The 18,728-nt window shown below is 30.5% G+C and overlaps 1 protein-coding gene across 1 annotated transcript; it reads left to right on the top strand.

Annotated features, from left to right (window-relative positions):
- LOC104743824 lies at positions 16,364-18,289 on the top strand. Its single transcript, XM_010464865.1, has 4 exons — positions 16,364-16,507; positions 16,600-16,867; positions 16,937-17,011; positions 18,282-18,289. The coding sequence occupies exons 1-4, from the start codon at positions 16,364-16,366 to the stop codon at positions 18,287-18,289; spliced, it is 495 nt and encodes a 164-aa protein (XP_010463167.1).

Raw genomic sequence — 18,728 nt, 5'->3', positions numbered from 1 at the left:
TATATATATATATATATATATATATATATATAACTGGAATTATTATAGTGAGATCAAATGGTATGCTTTGCTTCAGGTGGCATGCATCAACAAGTGGAATTTAATAGAGAAAACAAATAAAGAGTTATAAGCCATATATAACTCGATCTCTAATTATCTAAACTATTGAATTACGTAGCCAATGTGTGATGAAAATCCCTATGTAAAGCCATGAAAGTACAAGGCTATCGAAATTTGAACAGTTGGGATTTGGGGATGCTCCCATTTGAATGTAAGAAAATTACAAGTAGAGTAGAGACCATGTGAGTGTTAGCCCAAGCCTAACTCCTCTCTATTAGTGTGATATTGTCCGTTTTGGGTTCATGTAGCAAAGGTCCCACGGATTTTTTATTTGACTCCTTCCCAAAAGGCCGCATACTAATTGGAGTTGGTATTGGCTTATCTATTAGAAATTTATTTTCGAATCTTCAGATGTGAGACATTGTTTGTATCAACAAACCTCCCCTTCAGCGAAACCTAGATACCTAGGCTCCGGTACCCCTTTATCCTGAAGTATTCTTGAGGCACCCTTAATCATGTCATCTTTTTGAGAGATCCTCCCACACCGAACACAGAGCCCACACCCACTCCCCTAGGTCCACTTTTCGACCTAGGCTCTGATACCAATTATTGGGCTTTCCAAGCCCAAGCCAACTCCTCTATTAGTATGATATTGTCCGCTTTGGGTCCAGGTGGCAAAGCCCACACAGATTTCTTATTGGGCTCCTTCCGAAAAGATCTCATACTAATTGGAGTTGGTCTTGGCTTATATATTAGAAACTTATTTTCTAATCTTCAGATGTGGGACATTGTTTGTATCCCAACAGTGAGCTCATCTGTATATTTCCAATAATATTTCCTATACAGTTCAATATGATTGACCACTTTAGTTGAGTAAAATTCTCTCCTTGTCACTTTTCCCTCTCAATCTGTTTCACTCTCTAGCTAATGTGAGAACCCCACTTAATTTTCTCAAAGGGAAACTACTCACTTTTACCTTTCCAAGTCATTTCATGTGTTCACTTTGTTCCATTCCCTCACTAAACCCTACCAAAATCTGCCTTTACACTATGTATATATATATATAACATATATAGGTTCTCTAGGAATGCACATGTTATTAAGTAGTTGCAAATACACACATAAATACAGATATTGTTGTTGATATGTACTTACCGTTTAGTTGATCTTGATTGGATGATGGTCCTAAGTCTGCTTTCTTATATTATATTGGTGGTCCATCAATTAATCACATGTACGAAAAAGTTGATTCTAATTCCTAAGGCTATGCACTAATTTCACAAATCATTCATTCGAGAAACATGTATCCAAGTTACCAGCATCTTATTAAAGTACCTACACTAATCAAAGGATCGTAATCTAACAATAATTATATTGGAAAAGTAAAGTAGATTTATTCACATTTTCATGATCTTTCCCAAATCTATTAGCCATTTCGAGATTATTTCGTGTTGTTTCTTGGCCTCACATTCTAAATGCTAAGAGGATGCCTATACATTAAACATTAGCTAGGTTCTCAGGAATCATTATACATATGACTGCATATTTTGTTCTGATTTTAATCCTTAATAATTAACTTGCTGGTGCACTTATCATTTGCATAACGCCACGAGTTAACGTAAGTAAAGTTATAATACTTAAGATTTTATTGAAAGATTTATGAAAATTCATGTTACAAATTTATATATATGTTTTGTGACGCTTAACTCTCGTCGATTATGTATTTAGATGATGCATCAAGATTCAGCATTCAAATGCGACATCGACATGCAACATCCAAATTAAACTACGTATTTAGATGTTGTTTGTTTCCAAAATATCATTTTATTATATGGTTATACTGTGTTTAACACTCGTCTATAATATATATTTTGAATATAGTTCATGATATTGGTGCTAACAAGCCGAATAGTTTACATTTAATCTAGAAAGTATAAATTGGACATATCAATATCTAGTAAGCTCCACGACCTCGAAGCTATAAGTTGCATAATTAACTAGTGATAGTTGAATCACCAGCCAATAAAATTGAGACTTATACGAAATATTCATGTGTCATATGTGTATAATATCTTTCTTTTAAAATGGTTTGGAGTTGATTCCAACAAACTCAAGTGTGGTTGGGATTCTTAATCCTTTGTTATAAAATAATCACTAGTAATTTATTGAGATTAGTGGAACTAATCAGAGGTTCCAAATAATTACCTAATATTTTTTTTATACGAACACAAACTTTTGAATAAAGAAAATAACTGTTTCTATTTTCTATTTTAAAACTCAACATTTTTTATATGAAATATATATACTGGTATCTATTATATTAAACGCGAATTGAAAACGTCCCACATTCAATCTCAGCAAAATTTTACCTTTTACCATTAATGAAATTGACCCTGACGTTGAAATATCTTGCCCTTGAACGTAATTTTACCTATTTTTTGCATTAAAAATAATTCAAAAAAATCGACAGAAATAATCTAATTGCAAAAAAAGTTATTTGCAAAACTAGAATTTGCTAAATTAATCCTGAATTTTTATGAAAAAATACTCTTTGACATTTAATTTGAGAATACATGACCATAATATAACACACATAAAACGAAGATTGGGTAATTAATGGGCTTAGATTAGATTGTTTTAAGATCGACGTAAATTTAAATTTATGGGTTTATGCATGAAGAAAGCCCGATGTCAAAACATCTTCTAACTGGAAAGCCGAAAAACCTAGAAACCCTAAAAAGATAGGTCCTTTACATCTATAAATACAATGATATCGTATGCTTTCACCATAACACAAAAAAAAAAAAAAACTCTTCTCTTGAATTTTTATAATTCTTTTATCATGTTCTCAAATTTATATTTATATTCCGATCTTGCTGTTTTTAATGATTCATTGACTGATCCTTCTTATTTTCCTGTTCGTATAGTGGTTTCTTGGAAAGCAAGATCCACAAATCATAAAGCTTTGGTTGTTGTTGGTTCATCTTCTAATAAAGGTATAATATCATGCTTTTTAAGGTTCATATTCTCAATTTTCAATTTGTATTCTGATTTTACTGTTTCTTATGATTCACCGACTGAACCTTTTTATTTTCTTGATCGTGTAGTTGTTACATGGAAAGCAAATTTTCTGATCTTTCCTGATCGACTAATGCTATATGTTTTCCTGTTTGTGTAGTTGTTTCTTGGGAAGGAAGATTCGAAACTCATCTAGCTTTGGATATTGTTGGTTCACTTTTTTAAAAAGGTATAATATTTTACTTTTTTGGTTGATCGACAGATTAATTGTATTTACCTGTATGTATTGTGGTTTCATATATAACAATATAATAATAATAAAATAATCATTATTATTTGATGTAGGTATTATGGAGCAGATTAAAGATACAAGAATTTGATTCTAAATAATATCAGGTATTATTTCTTATAATTAGAATGCTTATAACGATTGTAGTTCCTTTTTAAATTGATTTATAATTTATAATAGATGATAGTTTTGTCTAAACTTGGATTGCCATATTTGCAGAAATACTATGATCGTAGTTACCCATGGATTCGATTTACGGGTATTTCATCACGAAACTGTTTTAAATAATCATGTTATATAATTATTCCGAAATTGATAATAATTACATGTTTGATAATAATTATTTTTTAAATAAAATATTGAACAGATTACCCCTAAAGAATGCTACAATGAAGATGGTCCTGAGAATGATGTTATGATTCGTTCGACGACTACGACAACTAAATTCTCGGATTGGATTATATTCAGTACACAAGCTGCTCAAGCCAAATAAATCACTTATTCTGAAATTCCATATCCATTACGTTGGTGTCGTGAAGAGATGATATGGAAGAGAAAGTCAAAAAGAAGACAATTTCAATCGCCATACAATATTCCTATAATATTTGTTTCGTTAAATTAATTTGAAATTTATTTAAATGTAATAATAATCTATTTTTTAGATGTATATTTAATTTGAAATATTATTGTTACATTTTTAAAAATTATTTCACTCTAATGAGTTTTGTATAATATATAGTCTGCTCAAGACAAAGAAATTATTAATGCTGAAATTCCAAAATCAACAGTCTGGTGTCATAAAGAGATGAAATGGAAGACAAAATTAAACAGAAGACAATTTCCATAACCATACAATGTTCTTATAATATTTGTTTCTTTAACACAATATAAAATTTATTTAATATAGTAATAACCTATTAATTAATATACTGATATTTCAAACGTAGTGTTTAGTTTTTAGAAATTATACCTTTACGGGATATTTGATTATAAACATTTCTGAGAAGTATTCAATTATTAATTATACAAAACTAGCATACATCTTCAAAATGGTGTAATTTCATAAATTTAAGTAATAAAATATTGTTATATATCTTTATTCCTAAAATTTATAATACTCACAAAATAATTAAATTTACGATTTTTATGAAATTTACAAATTTGATATGATAAAGATTATTCCTAAAAGTTATAATACTCACAAAAGGATAAAATTATGATTTTTATAAAATTTACAAAATTGAAATGATAAAGATGGCAATTACCATTGTTTGAATAATAAAATATACAAATATATATATATATATATAACATATTATATATAATTATTTGAACGGATGATTTTCTGAATGAAAATATTTATTGTAAACTTAAAGTGATAAAGATAGTAATAAATTTATTTTGGAATAAAAGATGTTTATTAGATTTTACATAATTTATAGATTATGATGCAAGAAAATATTGTTTAAATAAGTAAATAAATATATATAAGAGATATATATGTTATATATTTGCACATATCTATTATTAATTATAAATACAATAATATTATAATATTTTATTATTTATATTTAGGAAAATATACTAATCTCTAAGGTTATATATATAGAGACGTCTCATATATCTTAAGTTCAATATCCAAATCTCGAGAATATTCCAAGGTTCTTTAAAACATTCGACACACAATTCTTTTATTACATTTGGGAATCTTAATTTGCTTATAATTACTGAATTCGTTTAGTGAAGGTTAGATTATGGTCATGAATTCTCTGACTAATCGTGTTTCACGTTTGAATCCTTCAAAATACGAATGGAAAATCCGTGTTAGGATTTTGTATTTATGGGAAGAAAAAACTCTTCTTCTTGGTTCAACCCTAGAGATGGTTCTAACTGATAATCAGGTTTGCTAAATGTTTAAATTGTTAATTAATTACTTAGTCTTCTGAATTTTCCATAACCATAGAAATCTAATTATATTTGTTTTATTTAATAGGGTAAGAAGATTCAGTGTAATTTCCATGGTGATGTTTATGACAAATTTGTGTCCGAATTTCATGTTGGCGATTGGATTGAGCTTGAACATTTTAAAGTTGTCGATCAATATGGGTCATGCAGAGCTACCACTCATCGATACAAGATTATTATTTTGTATAAGACCAAAATTAGTAAGATTTCGATCGTTGGAGGTGAAGAATATTTTGAATTCATCAATTATAATCGAATATAAAACGGTTCTTACTGTGATGATTACTTGGTCGGTAAGTTACCTTATTCGTCTATTTTTGAATCTCCCATAATTGAATTCTAATATATTATACATTATTTTGATGTGAGTTTGCATCTTATATTTTAAGATGTCATTGGAGAAGTAACCAATGTTGGAAAAATGAATACTTGGAATGATAAAAAAGACTCGATGGGTCCGAATAACGGCAACAAGTATGAGCTTAGATCACAAAGTGATAATATTCATAAGTTGCTAAAGATGTGCTGCCGGAATTCTTTGGCGACGAAGGTGGATGATTCTAATGACACTGACTTGGATGATATCGACTCTGATGTGTTCGAAAATGAAGACGATGATGGAAACAGTTCTGATGAGGATTATTGTGAAGAAGAAGAAGATAAAGAAGATGAAGGCTTTTATGAAATAGTGTATGTAGACGAAGAAGATAGTGAAGGCGATGATGGGGATGACACTGATGATACTGAAAACGACGAATATGATTCTAAGTCTGAAGAAGAAGATAATGAGAAGCAAGTTTCTTCTCCGGAAGGGAACGCAACACAAGAGTACTCCATGTACCATAGAATTTCCTTTGACCTTCGTGACTCCAAGTATTTGGTTTTAAACATATTATCTAATTGATACTGCTTAAATATATAAACATTTTTTTTTAATTTTTTTTAATTTAGTGGCATGCTTTTGCCGTGTTAGTTAACCGGAAAAGCGGCTGACGATTTCTACAACACTTACAAAGATTCCATAGGTGAAAGCCTCATCTGTGTTGTTCTATGGGGTGTAATTGATGTCTTCCAAGGTACATACTCTATTCCTTCGTTTAAAATGTTTTAAAATTAGTTTTGATAATACCTAACTATTCTGAATTCTATATCAAATGTATTGTAGGAAGGAGGTCTGTATCCAACACTATATGTACCCAAATTAGGCTTAACCCGGAGATTCCAGAAGTTAAAACATTTAGACGATCGTACCCTCTATTGTTAATTAGTTTCTTATACTAATGTTTCAAAGATATATTTATAATTTATAATTTGTGTTGTAGGAACACCAGAAAGAGAGCACACACAAAAAAATGATTGAAGTGTTGTAGGAACACATGGAAGTGACCTCGCATCAAAAAAAAAAATCATGAACATGTGTTTTTTATACGGCTACATCTCTATGTTTTAAATTATTTACATTTACTATCGAATCTTAAAATTTTAATACTGGGTTATTGTTACTTTGGACAAGTATATTCATCTTTTTATGTTTGATACTAGTATAATTTCCAATATAATCTATTATATTATATAGTATTAAATAAATTAAATTCGACTATTATTTATGTATATGACTTCATAAAGATTAAATTTTCTTTATTTGATACTTCATAAGGTCATCACACATTGTGTCTTAATAAACTTAAATGGGCCTGAGATCATGAGACGCCAACATGGAAAGACTTTGCGACTCTTTGGACAGATATTTAAGCACTATTCGTCTCTCCTGTATTGTGAGAACTACCTATTATCATCCGTATCTTTCAGGTAAGTTATCAAATTTTTTTTTAAAGTCTTTCGTTTATTCAAAGTTCTACTTACGTAAAAAAAACTCTATTTTTAAACTTTATAGTCTCAAATTTCGTGATGGATGGTGAAAGTTCTAGAAAACGCAAAGAACCCATGTCCGATTTTGGATGGGAGGACGAAGCAGTCGACAAAGTTAAGAAGGCGTTTCAGAAATCTAGAGATGTGTCTCAAAAGGAAACGTCAGAATGATTCACCGCGATTATCGATATGGTGAAAGAGCATATGAAGAAGAAAGAAGAATCAACCGAACTCATGTGTCAACTTGAAATAATCGATGCTCAACTCACACTAATGAATGATATCTTGGAAAGACGCATCGATTTGATTGAAGAGTGTAAGAGGCTGGAAGACGTTAGGGTTGTTATTGAGAAAGATGTAAAAGATTGTGTTGTGCCTGATATTGATTGGGATAAACTTCGTATTTCATTTATTGGTTAACAATATTTGTAATTTCAGTTTTAACATTTTAATAATTTGAATAAAATAATTATCGTTTTCAAAAAAAAATTACCATAAATTTTTAATACAAATCTTACAAACCTAATATATTTTACTAAAATTCATTATATAAAAAGATATTGAGCTTTATGGGAAATGGAAAAGTTTGAAATAAAGAGAACATGTTTAGAAATAGAAATCAAAACGAAATTAGGTAAATGAATAAAAAATTAACAAAGATATGTATAACAAATATACAATAAGATGTGATTTCTAAACAGCAAACCAAAAAATATATTTTACACACTTCATAATATATTCTATAACGTTCTCACACGATAATGTTAAAATTCTTAAATTTGTTAATAATGATAATCTCCCGATATTATTTATGTGTGTTGATTTTGTATATATATCTATATTCATTAGATGCATTGAGTGTATTATAATTTATTTAGAAAATCAGAAACATGACCACTGATTCTAATTCTTGTGTTTATGTTGCCGACTTGCATCCTTTACTCATTCAAAGAAGGATCAAAGTTAAAATTATCAGAAGATTTGTTTGCAGTGCTGCGTTGAAGGACGTGATCGAGTTTGTGCTAGCGGATGATAAGGTAATAATACAAACATCTACTCCGAATGATAAGCGACTTTGAATAATATTTGATATATTTTTCACTCTAGGGTTCAAAGATATTTGGAACTTTTGAAAGTAGTTTGGTCCAACGCTTCAAACCATTTTTTAACGAAGGGAATTGGTTGATCTTATCTAATTTTGCTATAACACTAGTTGTTGGAACTTTTAGGCCTACTACCCATCAATTCAAACTACTCTCAAGCAACATGACTTCAGCGCAGCTGATACCTTCTTTGAATGAAAAAGATTATTTTTCATTCGTATCTTTCATAGATGTCCTTTCTGGCTCTCTAAATCCGAATATGTGTATTGGTAAGTAGTGTATCGATTATTTTATCTGTCTTATATATTTTATATTAAATATTTGAAACTGATTAAACAATATTTATCCTGTTTTAGATTTAATTGGACGTCTCGTGCATGTGGAAAGATCTGAATACCTTTTGGCTAACAACGTGCACACCAGACTTTTTTTTGAAATCGAAAACGAAGAGTAAGATTTCTTATTTATTTTATACAAACAATACTTAATTCTTTGGTTTTCTTTTTTATTTTTTACTAATTTCGTATTCCTGTTAAAGTGGTATATGTTTGAGATGTCATCTGAGAAGAGGATATTTGGAGTATTTTTACGACAGCTTCCGTAAAATTGATGAAGGCATCATTATATGCATAATCAGATTCGGTCAAATTGATAATGTTGAAGGTGAGTGTTTAATATAAACTATTATGATAACTTTATGAGAATAAATACTAATGTTATGTTATGTTTTTAGGTCGTACAATGATTACTACCGCATGCAGTTGTACACAGATTCTATTCAACTAACCATGTCTTGAAGTTTCGAATATGCAAAATCACTTTGAAGAATCGTAAGATTAGTTTATGGTTTTACTTTATGGTTTTGTGTTTTTGGTTTCTTCTTTTATTTACGCATTTTTGTTTTCTTGGATGATAATAGTTAATTTTGAGATAAGACCACCTCTTTGAATTATAAGGCTTACTACACATAAATTCATAATTCTATCAAACATCATGACTTTGGCACAACTGATACCTTCTTTCAATGAAAAAGATTGATTTCTTTAGTATTTTTCATAGATGTCCTTTCGTACTCTTTAGATCTGAATATGTGTCATTGTATCAAATTTTTGTTTTTGATCAAAAGATATTTATTTTGATTTTTAGATTTTATTGGCTGTCTTGTGCATGTTGAAAGCTCTGCTTACGTTTCAGACAGCAATGACCAACATCAACTTTATTTTGAGATTGAAAACGAAGAATGAATTTTGTATACAATACTATAATATTTATTGTTCCCTTATTTTGAAAAATGTAATTCGTCTTCGTGTTCAAGTGAAATCGAAGATGACATTGTTATATGCGTTGTCATTACCTCCACTTATATTATTATTCTAGGATCATACAATGATCATTAACGCATGTAACTATTAAACGGTTTATATTCAACTATCCATGTCTTGAAATTTATAATATGCAAAATCACTTCCAAAGCTTGGAAGATTAGTTTATGGTTTTAGGTTTATGGTTTTATGTCTTATTTTTTTCTTTATAATTGCGAAATCACCTAACTAATATTTTAAAAAAAACTTTAATTCTACATTCAATGTATCTATTTTTATGTATTTTCAATCCTTTACTTAATAGATGTGAATGGTAACAACGATTCGAGTTGAATCTTTAAATGCACCCTTTAAACACACCCAAATATTTAAAAAGACGAAATATATAACTTAAAACTAAAAAATTACCTTTACAACTTCTTCATCCTTCCCTTTTACAAAATTATCTCTTTGCCATCTCTCTTCTATTTTTATAGAAAATGGCGAGATTTGTGTTTCTTACGAAGTTGAATCCTTCAACCATGCAATGGACGATTTGTGTCAAGGTGTTTCGTTCGTGGCAAGTGAAAAATTGTTTGGATGATGTTTCGAGAGAACTAATCTTGGTTGACGAAGAGGTATTGTTATGCGTTTAAAAAAAATATATTTTAATTTTTGTTTCTACCTATATACGGATTGGCATAAGATCCTGACGTCTCCAAAATTTTAATTACACTTATACTGTGAATTAGGGGTCATTTGGACATGCTATGATTTCGGCGTCACTCTATGGTCTTCCGTATTTTGTAATGTCAGAGAATCAAAGTTATGTTATTGAGGGGTTCAAAGTCAAAGAAGATAAAGAGCAGATCCAGAAAACTAATCTTGGTTATCGGATATTTTTCACTGACAAGACTATAATAAGTCTTGCAAGCGATCATATGATTTGCAAACCTTTCAATAACGTTAGTTTTAAACGTATTTATGATAATGAGTTTCATGGACGTTGGCCTTACTGTAAGTTTTAGTTTATAATGGATTGTTAAAGTAAACTTTAATTTGTTTCTTATAATACATATTAAGAGTTTTTATGCAGTTGATTTGATTGGATACATCACTAATATGGGGGAAATCAATAGTTTTAAACAAGAAGACATTGCTGATCGTTGGAGTCTGATGGAACACTACATTAGGTTCAAAATCATGTCAATTGAGTAAGTTCAAATATCATTGCATGCACATGTATCTTTAATATAGAAGAAATATAGAAATATGTACTTGGCACAATACGATGAATGACTTTTTATTTTTTTCAAAGGGATATGTACTTGACTGCTTCACAACAGGATGTTATGCCAATCATATATTCAAACGGTTCAAGGTGGGTAACAGGAAGAGACTTTGTCTGTTCAAAATGTGGAAAGGAATCAAATGTGGAGGTAATGACATATTTGAATTTATTGTTCGTTTAAACTTAAAGCTGTTAATTGTGATTAAGAAATTATTAACGATTTCTATTAGTTTTACTATAATTGATAACGTTAGATGATAATGTTCTCCGAACCAACGGTGATGGATGTTCGGACATAATTGAGGATCCAAAGGGTGGAGAATATCTAGAGTACATGTACATGTAAGTTAAATTCTAGCATCGAATCATTTTCAATAAAAAAAAAAATAGTATGTGGACATATATAAAGTTATATTTAAAATTTTAATAACGTTTAGGTACAATTTCATTGATCATGGAGAGTCAAAAATTCAGGATTTGGATGATACCGACTGTCGTTTCGTTATGGACTTGAGGTAAATAACAAATCTTACTTATTAATTTTAGTAGTTAGTTGTTGAATAGAACTGATCGGAACTCTTTATTGTCTACAGTGATACATTTGGATCCTATATTCATCCTGCTGTTGAAGATTCTTTTGACAAGCATCGAATCTCGTTTGATTAATATGTGCTGGTTTTAACTTTTAGAAAAACTATTGTTATTTGCTTTTCCACAAAGACATGATTTTTTTTATGGTCAATAANATGTTCTCCGAACCAACGGTGATGGATGTTCGGACATAATTGAGGATCCAAAGGGTGGAGAATATCTAGAGTACATGTACATGTAAGTTAAATTCTAGCATCGAATCATTTTCAATAAAAAAAAAAATAGTATGTGGACATATATAAAGTTATATTTAAAATTTTAATAACGTTTAGGTACAATTTCATTGATCATGGAGAGTCAAAAATTCAGGATTTGGATGATACCGACTGTCGTTTCGTTATGGACTTGAGGTAAATAACAAATCTTACTTATTAATTTTAGTAGTTAGTTGTTGAATAGAACTGATCGGAACTCTTTATTGTCTACAGTGATACATTTGGATCCTATATTCATCCTGCTGTTGAAGATTCTTTTGACAAGCATCGAATCTCGTTTGATTAATATGTGCTGGTTTTAACTTTTAGAAAAACTATTGTTATTTGCTTTTCCACAAAGACATGATTTTTTTTATGGTCAATAGACATGAGCTTAAATATTTGTTTTATAAATATAATTTCAGCATTTTGTTATTATTTTAATGTTGATTGCAAATGTCGACATATAGAATTTTAAGAAATTTTGATTATAAAAGTTTATGTAGTCTTCAAATAAGGAGAAACAGTTTTAAAAAAAAACAATACTATATAGCCAATGCATGACACTAATAAAGTTCAGCATCCAAGTAGAAACTTGCAAACATAGTGTTTCGATTCAAACATCAGATTTTCAACAAACCAATTACAGAAATCTTGAAAACAAACAAATTATTGTTCATTCTTATCAATCAGTAACACATGCAGCTTTCCCTGTGTAATACACGAGATTTAATACAAGCCACACAAATTTTAAAATTTAATTCTGTCAGCGTATCTTTGTTTTTGAATAAATATATGAAATATGAAAATTTCCTTACCATTTCCATTTTTTTCTCTGTTGTAACTTTATTTATTCTATCTACTTAATAAGAACAAGAAACAATGGTCGTGTACGTAAGAGATTTGAATCCTACAGTACGTAATTCGAGAGTTGCTGTCAAAATTCTTAGACAATGGCCACCGCATTTAAATGATGGGCAACGTTTTCATGAATGTTTAATTCTGGTAGACGAGAAGGTATGTTTTCTAACTCTTTTCATATAACAGTAATTAAACGATAACATGAAATAATGTTGATTTTTATTTTAGGGAGAAAGGATTGATGCCAAAATAGAAGTTGCTCTATATCTAGAAAAGTTTTGTGATAAGATTAAAGAAGGAGGCTGGTACGTGCTTTCAGGATTTAGAGTAATTAAAGGCCGACGATCACTTAGAAACTCTAACAATCCGTTTTAAATCAAGTTCATAGACCAAACAGATATGATTCCAATACCTCCGAGAAGAACTGACAATTTTTACCATCTTATTGGTTCATCAATGATCCAGAATTTTTCACCTGATGAGAAGAACTGTTGTGTTGGTAAGTTCTTATATGCAAGAAATCTTTTATAAGTCTTCAGTATATAATTAGATTCTAAATTTTAGATAATTTAGGGATTAACATTCTATTTTTTAAAATTATCCCTTTTTATGTTAGATTTATGTGGAATGGCGTTGCATGTAAATGAGCCTCGGACGATCGATTTCCTCGATCGTCAAAATGGCTACACGTCCAGTAATCAAGTTGTGACATTTACCGTTCTTGACATAATGTAAGATAATATGTTAAACTATCAAGAGTACTTATAGTATTCTTTCTTATTTTATTTAAGTGTTGTCTAACAACTACATTATTGTTTTTTTTTTCTTTTTTTCTTAAAAAAAACTTAAAGTGGGGAAGAGATCGAACGTGTTGCAGTTGGCGGGACTTCTGTTGAATTTATTAGGAATGGGAGAAAATTACTTTCTCTCCAACCTATCGTAATGAACCAGTAATGTGTATGCTTTTGTTCTGGAGGATCTCTGTTTTCGAAGGTACTGTATACTAACTTACTAATAATTACACTTTTAATTTCACAAAATTATCGTTTTATTAATAACTTAACGTATTCTTTGTTAGGAATCGAATGTCTGATGTCTCAAATACGATGTTCGAAGGTTATACTTGAAGATAAAATTGCTGGAATGAAGACATGCGATCTACTGTAATGTTATTAACCTATTATATTATAGTAATTTAGTGTAATCGATAAATGAATTCTAAAACCTTATTCTATTATATATTTCAGTCACTGGCCTGACGATGAATCATCTGATGAAGACTGTTCAGAGGAAGCATGCTGTTCAAGCAACCGAAAGTGAGAAGATCCCGATGTTTTCTATTGTTTTCTGTCGTCTATGGTTGATTTTAAATTTTCAATATTATGATGTTGTTAATTTGGACATGTCTATTTGTATTTTATTATATCATGAATTTGAACTTAATTTAAAACTTAAACTTTAATCAAAGTATTTGTAATAGTTTATGTATGTCATTGGTTTTGACATATATTACACTACTACCAATATGTATTATGAAAAAGAATATGCAGTATTCCGCTATTTAGTAAAGTTGAAAAATATGAAATTTTAGCTTTGATTTAAAATATATTTGATCATAGTAGAATTGTAGAATCAAACCGATAAAATCAAAAAGATACTGAAAATAACTCAATATCAAAAGAAAAAAATGTATAAAGAGTAAACTGTGATTATTGAATATCAAAAAAATGTTAATACACATATAAACGGAAAACTATAATAATCGAATTAAAAATAATTGCAAAAATACCATTAAAGTATTCTCGCTGATATAATTGTTATACTTATTGACATTATCTATTGATAAAAAAATTCAAAGAAAAAGGAAAGATAAACCTATGTATTTATAAACCTTTAAATACATGCAAAACTCTATACATAAAAATAATTGCTTTAAAAACTTAGATTTTTACTTTTCGTTTCAATCCAGTTTATGCTATCATGGCTAACCTACTTTCCAATGCTATCAAGAATAGAAACGGGGAAAAAGACTATTTTGTTGATTTGAACGACTTGAATCCTTTCATTCATGAGTGGAAAATTAGAGTAAAGATTCTAAGAAAATTTGAGTGTGTTCATCCTCTCTACAATTCGTCTGATTTGATTTTGGTTGATAAAAAGGTATTTTTATACGATAGATTTTTCATAAGTTAAGCTGTTCTTTACATATAGTAATAAAACTTTCTCGCAAGGTAAAAAAATACACGCTTTGATGGGTCCTAGATTTCGCGACGTTTTTGTAAACAATTTAAAAGAAGGAGAGTGGATCATGTTGGCAAGTTTCTCACTATGCAGAGTTACGGGGAATTTTAGACCAACTGATCATCGTTTTATGATACATTGGAGAACCATAACATGGTTTAGAAAGATTGCTGCTTTGTCTACAAATCAATTCTTCTCTTTTGTATCATTTAATGATATCAAAAGTGGTTATTTAGACTATGCTTATTGTGTTGGTGAGGGAAGCGATAATATTATATAGATTTTAAATTTGGAAAAAAATAATTGATTGTAAATTTATAAATGATGTAGATATCATCGGAAGAGTATTGCGGGTTGGAAATCGCTTTGAGGAAGGTCCTCCCGACAAAGAATGGAATGAGTTGTTCGTTGATTTGGAAAATATCGAGTATGTTTTTAAAATTCATTAAACTAAGATTATGTTGTGACACTTTGACTAAATCCTAAAATTTTTAATGTAGGGGTGATCGATTGTCATGCCGATTACCAAAACCTTATGCGAACGATTTCTTTAATGAGTGGATACATTGTAATCAAGGTTTAGCGTAATTTTATATCTATATGTTTCGATAAATGGTTTAATATAAAAATTTACAGTTTGCTTTTTATAGATTCAATCATGGTGACCACGGTGCATAATTGTACGAGAGTGATGATAAATCCACCATGTCCGCAGGTCACACAGTTGAGGGATGCCTTTGATGATTTGGAATCCTGATTTTTTATAGTTTTGAAGTTTATTGGCTTTTAATTGACATGAAATCTTGATTTTTTTATAATTTTGAAGTTTTTTTACCTTTTATATTTGATGTACAATTATTCAATAATTGTAAGCTTTATGGTGTTCGGTTTGGACTAGGGTTTACAAATATTTTTTAGACATTTAAAATATCATATATTTATTCATACATATAAAATTCCAAATTTACAAATTGTACTATAGACATTTAATTATATTATTCATAAATAGATATTATATAGTTATAAATAGATATTCAAAGATATTATTCATAATGAAAGGATGATCAAAAATTTATTTCAATTCACGTCTAACTAAATTCCATAATATAAATATAGAATATATACTTATTAAATTAATAAAATATTTTATATATTTCTTGATCGAATTTAGTTATATTATATTTACACGATTATTATAGAAAAATGGAAAGATAATTTGGAAGAAAATGATTCATTATCATCATAATATACTTACAAAAATGTTAATGAAATATTACAATTATCTTAAAAGTAAAATATCCTTGAAACTTATATGCTTATCGTCTGAAAATGTTATATTGACATAATTTTAATATGATAATTACTATAATGATTCTAAAAAGGAAGATAAACTCAAATTTCAATATTATCATATTAATTATATATGTAAAAATTAACAATTGGATACTCTATATATAGTGATACATATTGAAACATTGTGTACAATTCAGCGATTCTTTTTAATAATCAAAATATTCATTATGGCCTCCAAACAAGTCAATATCTCTCCCTATGTTAACATTAACGAGATCAATCCTGCTCTGGATCACTACAAGATCAGGGTTCGTGTGATAAGACTTTGGAAAGCATTCAAATCACTGCAGATGGTTTTAGTCGATGAGGAGGTTTGTTACGATTAATTCAAGTTTATTAAAGCTTTTCTACACCTTAATATCGATTTTGATTCAAACGTATTGACGACTGCTCTAAATTTAAGGGAACAAGAATTCACGCGTCTATTGAGGATGCATTGGTGAAGAAATTTCAAAACCAGATCCAAGTTGGTGATTCGAAAATAATCGATACTTTCAGTTTGGTGGATTATGACGGTGATTACATGACAAGTGCTTTGGGATTTAAGTTAGTGTTCTATAGAACCACCACAGTTAAACCATGTGATGATTTTCCGGCACGAGTTCCTGAAAAATACTTTCAAGAATTTTCAACTATCTTGGCTGGAAAAATAGATAAACAAGTATTGTTTGGTAAGTTGTGAAACTCATGTATATATATACTCGGTTGTTGATTAGTAACTAATATTGTTATGGTTTTAGATGTGGTTGGTCAAATTGCTGGTGCTGGTTCTCTTGATAATGTAAAAACTAAGGGAAAGGACAATGTGAAGATAAGTTTTGACTTACAAGATTTGAAACGACCTGACCCGTTTTTTTTATAAAAATTAAATAATAAAATAATAATAATAATAATAAACTACATCTAGTGGTCCCATACCCACTAGCCACCTAACCACGAGCACAACCAACAGCGGAAATAACATATACCAATATCCAAACAATAATCCAATAACTAATAACCAATAATCAAATATAACAATACTCCAATATCAAACAACAGGGAACAAGGAACCAACAACCTAGCAAGTTCTAAAGACCCAGCTCTAGCAACCTAGCAATGCCAGACAACATCCAATCGAGTCCCTAGAACATCCACCTCTTCATTGCCTTGATTCCACGATCACACTTTGCCTTTATCTGCATCACAAACACAAATTGCAATGCATGAGTATTTTATAAACACTCAGTAAGGCAATCCTTCCATCTACTGGGCTATACACACAAGCATCAATGATATCAATGTTCCAAACAATCAACAAACAAGACATACTACCCCACAGTGTCGATCGATGCCCAATTTTCTGGTGTCGACCGACACCAAGTGGTGTCGATCGACACTCCCTCTGCACTCACGATCCGCTCGAAGCCGAGAGTCGAATCTCGCTCCCCAACCTCTTCTAAATCGTCGAATACTCAAAACTCAGGCCAAATACGTCCTTAGGAACCTGTAGCAACCAATCCCAACAAGAAAATCACACAAAACAACAATAAACAAGCAAGAACAAGGACATCAAAGGCTTAGATTAGCCATGGTCATGAACTCACTTCTTTGCAGGAAGATTAGGACCAACATCAACAAATCCTACACTCCCAGCAACCTTCTAACACGTTCATAGCCCTGGATCTTCACTCCCACTAGAACATCCTCCTCTTCATCGCCTTGTATGTCTTGTTTGTTGATTGTTTGGAACATTGATATCATTGATGCTTGTGTGTATAAACCGGTAGATGGGAGGATGGCCTCAATGAGTGTTTATCAAATACTCATGCATTTCAATATGTGTTTGTGGTGCAGGTAAAGGCAAAGTGTGATCGTGGAATCAAGGCGATGAAGAGGAGGATGTTCTAGTGACTCGATTGGATGTTGTCTGGCATTTCTAGGTTGCTAGATTTGGGTCTTTAGAACTTGCTAGGTTGCTGGTTCCTTGTTTCCTGTTGTTTGATATTGGAGTATTGTTATATTTGATTATTGGTTATTAGTTATTGGATTATTGTTTGGATATTGGTATATGTTATTTTCACTGTTGGTTGTGCTTGTGGTTAGGTGGGTAGTTGGTATGGGACGACTAGTTGTAAAAAAACGGGTCAGGTCGTTTCAGTTTGGTATCAGAACCCTTACGGTTCTAGGTTTGGGTTCACTAGGTTTCTGTTGTGATGTTTGGGATTGCATGTCTTGATTGATTATGTGAGTTAGTCAATTGTGTGTGGCATGGAGTCCTAGAACATCCTCTTCGAGCCTATAGTGTGATTCCACGGTGAGTATATGTTTTTGTGTTATGTTAATTGCGTGCTTAGCCTTCTGTTCATGGTAATGCAGATGGTTAGAGAGGATGCTGTTGCTGGTTGTGGTCGTGGTCGTGGATGCGGACGTGGTCATGGACGCGGACGTTGTCGTGGTAGGGGGAGAGCCCCAATGGTTAGTGAGACCGAGGACCAGAGTGTGACAGTAGAGGGTGTGGGCGAGTCGAAGGGTGTCCAGGGAGATTCCGTG

The sequence above is a fragment of the Camelina sativa genome, chromosome 14 (genome assembly GCF_000633955.1).
Source record: "Camelina sativa cultivar DH55 chromosome 14, Cs, whole genome shotgun sequence".
In the NCBI taxonomy this organism is placed as follows: domain Eukaryota; kingdom Viridiplantae; phylum Streptophyta; class Magnoliopsida; order Brassicales; family Brassicaceae; genus Camelina; species Camelina sativa.
Note: the sequence above shows the minus strand (reverse complement) of the source record. Positions and strands in the feature narration are given on the sequence as shown.